Below are 13,901 nucleotides of genomic sequence, written 5' to 3' on the forward strand. Positions count from 1 at the left end.
CCACAGAAGTTATTCGTAATGTCATGATTTCCACAGATTCCACTTGTGTGGAAAACAACTTGAATAATGTCTAAAAATCTCTATAGAATATTATTTATTTTAAATTATTCTATTTGAGGCAATATGCAAAAACATGACGTATTTTACGCATCGTAGCTGTTCAACTGGGACTTGGTTTTCTGTAAAACTAACCTACTTAAGTTGCCAAAACTAACATATTACTGTTATGACAATACTGTGTCCTGTTTGCTGTCACTTATTGTAATTTTTTCTTTCTCAAAAGATGCTTTAAACATAGAATGACACACTTGTCGTTGCAGTTAATACGTGTGGAAAGTGACAGTTACTTCATAAAGGCGCAGTCAGCGGGTGCACGAAGAGTTTCATCCTAAAATACCTTAAAGCTCTTTGTGCAACAAAAACCGCCAGAAGAATTCATTCCAAACAGCACCGGGCGCAATTTGAGACCCCCTTTCACATAAATCCAAACCCATAAGCAGCCAGCGAAATGATTACGCAAATAACGTGGCTCAGAAGTGCCGTGAAAACCTTTCCGAAGCGCTTTGAACCAAAGCCATATTTCTCAAATCTTAAGACCTCCAAATCCCTTCCATAAATCCCCTTCACCTTCCTAGAGTCAGATGGTGTGAGAGCGGGACAGACTAAAAGCACACATAAATTCGGACTGAGAAATGTCCAACCGGGTACAATTATTTTAATAACTAAATGTTTCTTTTGAAACTCGGGTATGTTATTATTTTTCAATACTTTTATGATAACGATAAACGTTTTTTGTCATTCCTTTGGCAGCGCCGGTTATTAGTCTGTAAATGTGTCCATTAGTCTGTGTAATGCTGAACATTTTCACACCGGAGCTGAAATATCTAAAAGATGCTAAAGTTTAGAAAAGTTAAACTCGTTGGCATTATTTACTTAATATTTTAATCCCCGTGTCTACTGCATATGTATTCACACTTACTGTTGGCATAAGACAACATTTACATAACATGAATTACATACAATAGTCTGTTTCAAGTTCTGGCAATACCGATTACCGAGCGTTTCCTCATGCGTCTTTACGCACAGCACAAAACATGTCTGTTATGACTGATTTATTTATTTATTTATGTCACAATGATTGTATCACTCTTCATGGCAGCGGCAGGAGTTCAGAAACTTCAGTTTGGCATAATGCAGCTGCACGAGGACAAGCGGCACATTCAGGGAGCTGAGCCGCCTCACGAAGCTCATGCTCTTCTCATGCCACAGCTCGAGCCTCATAAAAATATTTTCTTTGACTGACAATCCCCAACAAGTCTCTTCTTCCCCTTCTTTTTTCTATTGCCCCGTCACGTGATCATCCGGTCTCATCCAATGGACACGCGCCCTCCCTCCTCTCCTGGTCCCGAGGGCTTGTTGCGTCAAGGCTGCGGCTAGGATGTAACCGGAGGTCCGGCCGGTTACCGGGAGTCTTTGCCTCCGAGCGAGCACCGTCACTAAACGGTGCAGCAAGGCAGCGCACGCGTGCTGTGACAGTGCGCGCGACTGTACATGTGAATTACCTGAGCTGTGTGTGAGCAGGAGAGCCAACGATCAGGGGAGAACAAACGCGCATCAGTTCCCCTCATTCAGCCAATGTAGCAGCTCAGCGCGCAGGACCGGACAGAGTCTGAGAGGAACGGAGGCCAGACCGGGAAAAGGAGCGCCTATGACCGCCTCCTTGGTTCTAAACCCTCGCTGGCCAGCGGAAACGGTAATGTTTGTGTATGACAACAATCTGGACGACCTGAACAAGAACATGGAGGGGCTGGTGGGCAGCGGCAACTTCGCCGCTAGCCAGTGCCGCAACATTATGGCACACTCGGCGGCCGCCGCTGCTCTGGGCGGCCACCCGTCCGGCTTGGTGCACTCTTCGGCAGGCTACTCCACAGTGGACGTGTCCGCTGCAGGTTCCAGCGAGACAGGCGCCTCTTCAGGGAAGCAATGCGCGGCCGGGCCGTGCCCGGCGGCAGCCGTACCGCACCAGAGCTCCTCGGCTGCTACCGCGTTACCTTACAGCTACTTTGGTAACGGCTACTATCCGTGCAGGATGGGGCGGGGTTCTCTGAAGTCTTGCACCCAGGCGGCGGGAGCTGCGCTCAGCTCCCAGTATATGGACACAACGGTGAACTCTGACGAATACCCGAACCACCGGGCCAAAGAGTTCGCCTTTTACCACGGCTACCCGAGCCCGTATCAGTCCATGGCCAGCTACTTGGACGTGTCGGTGGTCCAAACGCTGGGCACCGGTGAGCCTCGTCATGACACCCTGCTTCCTATGGACAGTTACCAGCCCTGGGCCCTAACCAACGGCTGGGGAGGACAGATGTACTGCTCCAAGGACCAGGGACAGGCCGGACACCTCTGGAAATCCGCTCTGGCTGGTAATTAACTGTTTTTATCCTCCTTTTAAACCTATAAAGAAACTTCGGTATGCAGAATGATGCACAGGCCTACTGCTAGACAGACAACGTTTGCTGTGTGACATGTCACTAAGTATTAATTATAGACTTTTAAAGTAGCCGTTTTGATGACATGATTAATATGCTCTGGTAATCAAATACAGTCTTCATAAACTTGGAAAAAAAAGCTGCACAGATAATATGACGAGTTCTCCCTGCAACAGATTTATAAGCAGTGTGCTTCACGCAGAGACTAGTGGCTGTTAATCAAAGCTCAAACAATCCCATCTGTTCTGACAGCGTTTCGTGCAACTGATGCGCAAAATATGACAAGCTGTTTGGAGCATGGAAGTGTATGATAACTAAGAGGTGTATTGTGCAGTCTTATCTGTTACTGCAGAGGACAATAATAATATTTGGATTTATCCTGCCTCCTCGTGTTCCTTTGGGAAGGGCTGTTTATTAATTAAAAGGTCATGTGCTGCCTGGTACCGTGTGACTTACTTGTTAACCTGATGATCAGCTAATTACTGGGTGATGCTCATAGAGCACTATTAACTTACAAGAATAACACTTGGCGGACAAACAATTAATTAGATCTATTAGCACAATCATTTGCGGTTTTGAAAGAAGCTCTCTACAGATCGTTCTTTATTCATCACACAGGGACACATGAAATACAAATGAGTATATCCACGCGTATACTCAAACATGCACACTATATTTGAGGACAGAAGGTGCAGGTCAGGTTGAGCGTGCAGCCGCATGGTCGTGCTGCTTACAGACATCCACCATGTTGTTTGTGTGTCGTAGGATGGATGTCCAATCAGCTCCAAGCATAAAGTCGCCGTCCACCTCATTTAAGCTGCCGGCACTAAAGTCTACACAGCACGATTTAGCTTGTATTAAACTTTGCTAGGAACCGAGCAGTGTGTCCCGGTGTACACAACTTCCCTTCAGACCGCCTTCTCTTTGTCCCCCCCTTTTTTTTTAAACAGATGTGGTGGCGCACCAGCACGACGGCTCGCCTTTCCGTCGGGGTAGGAAGAAGCGGATACCGTACACCAAGCTCCAGCTCAAAGAACTGGAGAAAGAGTACGCCGCCAACAAATTCATCACCAAGGACAAGAGGAGGAAGATCTCAGCCGCCACCAACCTGTCGGAGCGGCAGATCACCATCTGGTTCCAGAACAGGAGGGTGAAGGAGAAGAAGTTCGTGGCCAAAGTGAAGAGCAGCGCTCCGTAGCATGCAGGTTCCTGCGCTTTGGACGATTTTGTGAAGGATATTGGTGTATTTGCGTGTTATGCATTAAATATGAACTCAGAGAAATTACAAAAAAAAATGTGGAAAAGAACGACGTGGTACTTTTGAGGGACTGTGACTGTGCGTACCGGCGTGCGTCAACAAATGGAAGAAAATACGAATAAAAAAGGACATAAAGGACAAAATATGATTAAAGAAAAGAACCAAACCGTCTCTTCAGAGGCGTCATGTAAATACAGCACCTTCCTGCCTGCTTTGATGTAACTGTCCTGTCTACTGTCTGTGTTTTACTGTTTGTCAGTGTTCTCCGTGCCCTGTAGCCTATAGCCCAAAACACACTATTATGCTGTCCATATTGTTTATAACGCCTGTAAACCAGTAATCAAAGTATAGTGCAACACTTAATAAACCCTTTTAATCCCGATGGAGTCTCCAGTAGGTCTTATATCTTCACATGCATTAATATGTTTACTGGTAACTTTGGAGTCGCGCGTAATATGCGTCTTGTCGTCTCCTCCGCCAAACTATGCCCGTAAAATGTGCAAACAAATCCGCATTTACTTCACAACAAAGGCTGAAAGTTGATACCCGCAAACAGCGCAGGAGGATTCGGACTTCTCGTGCAGATTAAAAGTGTTTATGAGACTGTGAATTCATATTTGGGCCAGGCCACCCTCTGGAACATCACCACAGTAACGTGATCCATTTCTTACTGTCATTCCACAGGCCTGTATAGACCCGTGTGAACAAACTCTCCCATTATTTTGACCAAGTAATAACATTCTTAACCCAAAGTGTTAAGCCGTGTAGTCAAAGCAAGGCATCACAGCATGAGCAGTAAAATGTATATCAGCGTGAGCAGAAATTACTGTAGGATATTCTTTGTCTCCCTCATGTCAAGGTTTAATTTAAGAACTGTGTCTTCCACCAGCTGCTAAACTAGCCTCCAGTCATCAGAACAACTCAGGACTGTTTTGTAAAGTGCTGAAACCATCAGGTGTCGAGACACGGAGCGCGAGAAAGTCATACTTCTGTTTGAAAAGTGTTGAAGTAAAACGTAATTACATGGAATTATTTAAATTTGATCTGTAACCCTTCAGTAGTTATACTAATGACTTAAACAGTTGCTGTCCGTTTCTGCATATTACACTGTTTACCAGTAATTCATGTGATCCAGGTTAACACGCGTTTAATCTGAAGTTGTATTGAATTACATTAAGTGTCAAATTCATCGTTATTTCTATAGGCTAGTGGAAATGTATTACCAAAAACAAATACGGAAATATTTCCAAATCCAAATATGGATTTTGCCAATATTTATAAACTACGGTGTAAATACAAATTTGTGACCACAAAAATCGGGCTTATTACACTATTTGGCCAGCTGTCAGATTCTGTCTAAGAATGTGAAATATAGCTATACTAAATAAATAAATAAATGTAAAAAGAAATGCCACAAATAAGCATATTTAATGCTGTCCAACTGAAAAAAATTCCCAGATTTTGTTGTGGTTATCTGGATGAAGAAATGCGGGGGGTAATATTCAAATCACTTCAGACATTTTATTGGTCCCCCTAACTTCTCAAACCAAAGTTATGCCCATGTTTACAGGGAAAATTAGGGAGATTCATTTTGTACACCTGAAGTGAGAAACTGGCAAAGACAACAGAGACATAGCAAGAAACAAAGTGCGTAATTAAAACTAGTTTTTTTTAAAAGATGTCTCTATTATGACCTGAGCATCTTTAAATTTGATAGAATAGAGGCATTCAAATGCGCTGCTGTTTGTGGGTGCTGTGCCCGCGCGCGCGTGTGTGTGCGTGCGTGTGTGTGTGTGTGTGTGTGTGTGTGTGTGTGTAAGAGAGAGAGAGAGAGAGAGAGCGAAGAGGAGCCCTTGACCTTGAGAGTCACGTGACCAGCAAGAGGCTGGGCTCTCACTCAAATCTCCTGCAAACATTTTACGATAGCAGAGCGTTGTGTCGTCTGGTCTGACAGAGAGACACCCCCTCCCCAGCACCACACACACACACACACACACACACACACACACACACACACACACACACACACACTGCGGCAGCTATAGGCCTGAATGCTCCTCGCTCTCTCATCAGCAGGATCCAGCGCGCCATTGATCCGCTCCTGCGGCGCGTTCACGGCGACAAGTGAGTGACGATGAGCTGCGGGTACACGATACATGTCTGTCTGCATCAGCTTGGATGGTAGGTCATCATCTGCTGCAGCAACAGTGGCCAGGCTCGTAGATGATGACGTTAAAAAACGTCAGCATTTTGACATCCAAACACAAAGTGAATGTCACAGCATAATGTTTGGTGCTTTGTGTTGTGTTTGTGTGTCTTATAAAATCCTGAGGTTTCAACCCAGTGTGCTGGCGTATGAGACCGTAATTGTAGGCCTAATTCCTTGCATAGTGTGGCTGATGTCCAAGCCTTACTGGAGTTCACAATCGTACAAGGCCTGTATCAGTGTCACAGCAGAGGATGGATCCCGGCTGGTGTTGACTGGTTCTGGTGTCATGTGGAACACTTGTCAACTTGTCAACGAATATCACAGCTGAGAGCATAAAGCAAAATAACTGAAAACACTCAGCACATGTGTAGCATCAGCTGAAGTCTGAAATCCACAATCAGTCAACAGCCCTGACAGTAAGGATCATTCCCCTGACATATACAGTCTCCACTTTGTCATTTGCCCACTGTGCTGTCATTCAAATTTCAGCAAATCGGAACCTCTTTCGGTTCTGACAGAATAGTGAATGTTCAGCACTGAATCATGGGGTCAGATTATTTCTAAGGATAACACGGTGTATGAAGCCTTTTGCATCATGTTTTTGCGTCCTTCTTATTTCTATCACTCCAGGTAAGATTCAGTGCAATATAATATACGCAATAGCCTATTTGAAATCGTGTGAAATGCATGAAATGGTAGAGGTCACGGTGCAGGCCGTCCGCTTTTGCTCCAACGCGTCCTCTAAAAGGGACAAACACACCAGAGAGGCTGCGCCAGAGCTTTGCGCACACGCTTATGGAAAATTATTGTCCTGTTCACTGCAGGGCTCGCTTCAAATATTTTGAAATCAGGAAATTCTCAGCATAGTAACTTCTCAAGACCTCGGTAGTGTCGTTATGGTGATATCTCATAGGGCTGACCCAAATATCAATTCATAGTCTCAGGAAACTGTTGGGTCTGAATGAAGAGGCTGAATTATCCTGCCGTTTGTCGAAAGATGAAAATAAAACTTTGAAAAGTGCAAAAACATTTCATATGGAATGTCCCCATAGCCCTGATTTTAGGCCGTTGGTTTCCAAATAAGAGCACGAGCGCATTTCTGTATCCCATTAGAAAACCCTACGTCTTATTTGCGCATGCTATTTTTACTTTTTAAATATTACATAGTTTAATTTATTTATTTATACAGCTATGAAAGTGGTTAAATAATGTTAAATCATCGAATAAAAAAATCAACAAAATCAAACATAATATTCTGTGACCGAAAAGAGGTTACAGTCACCTTGTTTACCCCCGTTGTTAAATACACACCTCGTCTACACGGCAAAATCTGAACTTTGTAATTTTCTGCAGTCAGATGTCCTTAAGAAAAAGTAAACGAGACGAAATGCGCATGTGCATGGCATTCGTCATTTATAACAGAGAGACAGAGTCTGTAGATTTGTAATTAGTCATCATTCATATGGCTGAGAATAAAAAGACTATAATTTGCTGAACATATAGTTTATGGGCGGTGCTGTCGTGGTTAAACTGCGCTTGAGTTTCAGGTTCTTTTGGAAGCGACATCAAACCTTTTCACAAACATTACGCTACAATGAAATGGCCAGCAGTGACTATTTTAGGAAGGAAAGGAGAATAGAATAGAATAGAAAGTCAAATCAGGGAAATATTAATTTCAACCAGATATGTAATTTAAACTAGGACCTAGATTCCGGTCATTGTTAAACTGACTTTAATTTCCTCTGTGTGTGTGTGTGTGTGTGTGTGTGTGTGTGTGTGTGTGTGTGTGTGTGTGTGTGTGTCGGACCGTTAAACATTAACATTGAACTTGACAAACGGCGGTGTGCACTGCTGGCCTGTTGACTCTCTTTACTGCTCCGTCTCTGTCTTCCTTTAAAACCAACAATACTGACGGAAGCCCTGAAGCTCATAAAGCTCTTTCTCCCCTTTAGTCCAAATACCAGAGAGAGGAGGAGGAGGAGGAGGAGGAAGAACCGGACCACCCGACTCATGTGGTCTTACTTTATTCCCACACAACACAACAAAACCATACGCCAGTTCATACGCATTTATTCTAATGCTGACATCACGTATGTTTTCACGTTACATTAGGCTCTTTTTTTACATTCATAACAAACACTTTATTCACACATTAGGTTCTGTCACATTCTCACCTGCTTGTATTTCATTTTTAAATAGAAAATATCACATTTACACTTGAAAATAAAGTATCTATGAAATGCTTCAGTTGGGAATAATTTAATTAAATTGGCATGTAAGTTATTACGCACAGCAGGGGGTAAATGATGTTGGAAATATATACAAAATCCAAAAGTGGCTCATTGCACTTGTGAAAAATATCAAAGCAGCTAAATAAAGAAAATGTCCATGTATGAAGTTGATTTTTTTTTAACTTAAAATGATTAAATGAAATAAAAATAAAATGAAATATGAATAAGACTTCCTTAAGTATGCTGTAAGCAGTGGTAAAACGTACAGTATTTAAGTACAAATTTGTGGTACGTGTATTTTACTTGAATTGTTTTATTCATTCTTCTACTCCTGAACATTTTTGAATCATTGTACTTTTTACTGCACCACATTTATCTGACAGCTGTACACAGTTCTTTTTCAAAATAAGATTTTACATACAAAATATATGATCAGATAGATTAACTAAGAATATATAAACAAGTTAAATGTTCTCCACTTTGATTAACTAACATGTGCATATACAATACTGCACACACATTAAGGCATCAGTAATAATGATGCAATAATGTCATATATACACTAGTAATATAATCTGAAAGTTGCCATTCCCCATGAGGAATATTTTTGACAGTTGAGGTATTTTACTGATAATACTTGTGTACTTACACTTAAGTAAAAAGTCTTATTCCACCACTGGCAAGGGAGGTTGAAATATCCACACTTTAATTTAGAAAGGGTAAAAAAATGTTTTAAATAATGTAACATTTCAGAGGGTTTAGTGCGTCAGAGAGGAAACAAATAAAAATAGGTTACTATAATTAGAACCCAGTTTGAGAAAAGAAAAAGATTTTGAGCTATTCTATTTTCATCAGAGTCACCAACAAACATGCTTCGACAATATAATTTTTACATTTAGTGAAATGAGTCTCATACAGACAGACTCCAGGACAGCTGCCAACTGCAGTTAAGACACAGCACCACAGCTACAGTAAAAAAAAGACGTCAAAGGTCAGGCCTCACCTCATTTTAAGGAGACAGGGTTATAAAATATAAACATAAAAGTGAATATAAGAGAGTATGAGGAAATAATAATTATAATAATAATTATTATAATAATTATAATAATAATAATACATTAATTGGGAGATATATATCTTTTTATTTTATTTTTTTTTTATTTCTTATTTTTCAAAATTTGTGGTCTGTGTCCTTCTTTAAGAAAAAAAGTCCATTCACAGATTTGGGTTTCTTTCAGCAGAGTGGAGCAGAGATGTTGGTGTCAGTGATGCATGGTCTGACCTGCTGTGATAGTAAAACACAAGTGAATAGACACAGAGCACTTTATATTCCTGCCTGCAGACAGCTGCACTCTCAGAGCAAAGTTGGAGAGTTACAGTAGAGCTGGAAGATGGAGAAGTCATCTCACATCTGCACACACACACACACATATATATATATATATATATATACAATAAAATTATTAGAAATATAGCCTACTTATTCACAGGATCTAACAGATACAAAATTAACCCCTGTGAGTGCTACCATTGGATTACTGGATCATTATGATGTTAGCATGCGTTAATGTGTGAGCAGCATTTTACTGTTGCAGTTGGTCAAGGTGGAGCTAGTCTGACCTATTTAATATACAGTTGGGTGGTGTGATCTACAACAGTGCATTATATTTTATAAGCTCATCACGTGTTTTGTATGTAAAATATTATTATATCTGAAACTACAGCTGTCATATAAATGTAGTGCAGTAAAAAGCAGAGTATATTGTTAAATAGCAGGAAAGTGAGTAAATGTACTTAGCTACATTCTACTGACTAGAACACACAAGATCATCCTTTGTCAAGACAAGGGACAGGAACTTTATTCCATAGATATTTACAAAAAGAAAAGAAAACAAAACAAAACAATCGGACCATTCTTCATGTCTTCCCTTAATGTCGTGGTGAAGTTAAAAAAAGTCTGGTCATTGTACAACCGGTTTGGACACAGCTTCTGTATCTCCCCGAAAGCAGGCTGTGCTTCATGGTTGCCTAAGCTGCAGGGTCTACATGTGTACAGAGATGTCATTACCTGTCTATATACCGACAGAAGACTGGAAGTGAACGTGGTTTAAACCGGAAGTTATGTTAATTAAACTAAGTCTGATGAACTGTCTGAACCCCACTACGATGGGATGCCATTTAAGTTAATATTAATTAAAAACATAAATAAAACATGACTATGACTAATATAAATTAATGGAAGAAAGAAATAGAAAACAAACACTAAATGTAATATAGGCTAAATTAGTGTGGCATTAATAAATATAAATTAACCTATAGCCAAAATAGTAAATAAATAAATACATACATACGAGTTTCAAAGGATTAATTTCAGGGAACTTTTATTTAATAATTCCACATTTATTAATTTCAGAGGACTTTTATTTACTGACGCCACATTTATCTCCCAGCTCTTTTATTTATGTCTGAAATACGTGGTTACTTCCATGGCTGGTACTTACAACATGTTGCAACTCAAACAGATCCACATTGAACTGGAGGTAAAACGTCAGGGTTTCTTCATTATTTTGGTTTAAGCTTTTCAAATAGCGGAAATTAACACATAAAGCTAAACTACAGGCCCCAAGCGTCATTTTGATTCATAATTTGTACTCAAGCACACAACGGCGCGTGGCGACAACAAAATGTCTACAATGATAACAATGAATTGATTAGAAGAAATATACCTGTGAGCCATGGCTTCCCCCCTAATAAGAAGGAGTAACTTCGGGTAAAATAAATATCTGTTTCCATCAAATTATTCTTGCTTTATCCAACAACATATCCGGATTCCTAAGTCTTCATCAGACAGTGCGCAATATGGCGCAGTTGGGAGGTGTTCAGGATCTTAAGTATCATGGTTACAGTAATGAGCATCACAGTGTTCTGCAGGTATACGTAGTTTTTAAAGCAAATGAGTTACTCATGTGAGACTTTTCTTTTAAGTTTCAAAAATTCTTGCACCTTCACTTTTAAAAACAGGTAAAGGCTTAATTTGTCCCCAACATCATTCTATAATAAGGTTTCATTTACAAAGCACCAATCAGTGTAAAGAATATAAACAGGAGGACCAATCAGGCTCTGCCTCTTTGATGTGTGGCTTCACTGCTCTGTGTCTGGGGTTAAAGGAGCTGCAAACAAAAATTTAAACTTTGAATATTTAAAACCTCAAAATGATCAGAAAGACATGGTGAATGACACATCACAAAATGCAAGCTAAGGTGAGAGTCCCTTTTCACCTTTGAACTTAATGAAAAGCTGATTTCTTTCATTTGTTACCATATGAATCTGAGATACACTGAGGGTTGTAGTTGACTGAGAAAACAATCTGATGCTCCCTGGGTTTCTTTCTGTTTTGGGCACAGCAGCAGACAAACAGTGTTGGCACTGACTACAGTGCGGGCTGTGTATCAACAGTTAATGACTCAAGCCTGTCCAGTTAAATTTGGGAGCAGAGAATAGACCAGAACACTGACAAAAAAGACCAGCAGACAAAGAGGGATACTCACACACAGAAAAAAAATTAAAGAAAGTATGAGAAATTAGTAGAAAAACAGTTGAAAGTTTGCATTGTTTTAAGCTGCATTGTTAATAAAACTGTCAGTAAAAATCTCTAATATGATTAAATGTGTCTAAATTAAAGCATGTTGCTGAATTGTTCACACATCTCCCTTCAGTACTGAATCCATTCATCATGTTGGACGAACCTGTCCACCCTTCTTAACAAAATGTTTGTTGGCCACCACCGTTGTTAAACGTCGATATTTGGTTAAATTTAGGTTGTGACAATGGGTGACTAAAACCTATCAAGATAATGTCAATTTGACATATACTGTTTTCAGATGATGTTACTTTGTTAGTCTTAAGTTGTGTTGCAGGTTACAGAAATCCAACCAAATTGCTGTTATCATTACTACCGGTAGTCTTACTTGTGTGTGTGGTTTGTCCAAGTGGTGTTGGCCTACTCCAAGTGTTTTTTGTAAAAATGGGTGGATTTGCGAGAGCTAAGTGATAAACCATCACACATGTTTGCCATCATAGCTAAGTTACCTGCTGTTAATTAACCACATATTCACCTGGTGAAAAACAATTGTGTGGCGTATTCAATTAATGTCTTTATTATGTCATATTTGTTCAACAAATTCTCACTCCGATTTCGTCGCGTATAGACATTTGGTCACTGACCTTCCACGTCCACATATGACATACAAGGTACCCTGGGTGTGTTGGCTGTCGACGTTCTGGGACAACGTGTCAGCGTCAGTTTGTTACATGCATTGTTTCAAAATACACTTCTGTTTTCACAGGAAATGTCCAGTTTACATACAGTCTCTTTCAAAATAAATTTAGTACACTGGTACAACACTGCACACTGACAACAAATGCAAATGTGGTTATGTTTTGCCAACATGTGCACATGGTTGGCTTTAGGCAACAAAAGCACATGGTGGGATTAAGAACAGGGTTTGGCTTTACAGTGTTACGGGAAATGAACACCAGCCTCCAGGGTGAAAGTCGGTGGTTGTTGGACCCATCCTCCACCTCTCCCACTGGCCCTAGTCCGACTTCTGCCCCCTTAGCCTATGTTGCTGTTTGGCCGCATTTTCACCTGGTGCTGCTGGTTGCGGTCATTGTTAAACAACGACGGCAACTGGCCGGCTATCATTCCGACATGAAAGGACGACTTTTTTCATTGGTATCAGACGCTGGAAGTCACTGACCAACTGAGACCTGGTTGACTGGTTATATAGTCTATGTGAGGTAAGTGTGAACCATTTTACCATTGTACTGCATTGGCCATTAATGTAGACAGTAGCTTTCATTTGATGCATAATAATTCAGCATATACAATATAGCTGTGCTTTCTTTGATAAATCATTTAATGGGAAATGAGTTTGAATCTTTGACTCTTCTCTGTGGGAGACTGCCAGGCAGATTTAGTCCCCATGACTACAGTCTGGGGTCTTACAATCTGAAGGCTCTATCTGAAATCTACGAGGCCCTATTTAAACAAGTGATAGGGATTTGATATTATTATTTAGGTAACATTTTTGCTATCTTAGGTGTGAAAACTTTGATCCCCAATTTTTGTGATGTGATGAAAAACAAAGGAACGCTCTGGGTACAACTTTGCACCTGTTGTCAGAAACTGCATTAGAGTAGAGAGCCTGTCTTCTCCATGTTGGCATACAGATATAGCAGTTCCTGACTGTTAGTGAATAGACAGACAGACGGCTGCAGTGCTGGTTCCATCTTGAATCATATTTCCTTCCTGCCCTCCATCATCACTCTTGTATCCTTCTGAGCAGAACAGAATAAAAATGTTTAACACAGAAAATAGTTGGTATTTTATCACATATTCTAATTCTGTTCTGTTCTACAGTGTTTTATGGGACAGCATTAGAAAGGAGGGGACCCAACCCCTGACATGTACACACACACACACACACACACACACACACACACACACACACACACACACACTCACACAGAGCTCCCCAGAGTATACTTTATGCTTAAAACCAGGAATGCAGGACAGAGGCTCGTTTTCTGTCTCAAGTTCATGTCCAACAGACCCCCCTCCCTCACACACACACACACACACACACACACACACACACACACACACACACACACACGCTTTCCCTACCGTTTTTACCACCCTCTCTCTCCAC

General features: G+C 40.8%; 1 protein-coding gene across 1 annotated transcript; it reads left to right on the top strand.

Annotated features, from left to right (window-relative positions):
• The first annotated feature begins 1,708 nt into the window (after positions 1 to 1,708).
• Positions 1,709 to 3,900, top strand: hoxb13a (homeobox B13a). Its single transcript, XM_049561208.1, has 2 exons — positions 1,709 to 2,423; positions 3,440 to 3,900. Exons 1-2 carry the CDS (start codon positions 1,709 to 1,711, stop codon positions 3,685 to 3,687), a joined length of 963 nt encoding a protein of 320 aa, XP_049417165.1. The 3' UTR covers positions 3,688 to 3,900.
• Positions 3,901 to 13,901: the final 10,001 nt, after the last annotated feature.

The sequence above is a fragment of the Epinephelus fuscoguttatus genome, linkage group LG19 (assembly GCF_011397635.1).
Source record: "Epinephelus fuscoguttatus linkage group LG19, E.fuscoguttatus.final_Chr_v1".
In the NCBI taxonomy this organism is placed as follows: Eukaryota; Metazoa; Chordata; class Actinopteri; order Perciformes; family Serranidae; genus Epinephelus; species Epinephelus fuscoguttatus.

Coding starts and splice junctions, on each gene's coding strand:
- hoxb13a (XM_049561208.1), top strand. CDS start 1,709: ATGACCGCCTCCTTGGTTCTAAACCCTCGCTGGCCAGCGGAAACGGTA. Junction 2,424..3,439: donor CTGGAAATCCGCTCTGGCTG/GTAATTAACTGT, acceptor TTTTTTAAACAG/ATGTGGTGGCGCACCAGCAC.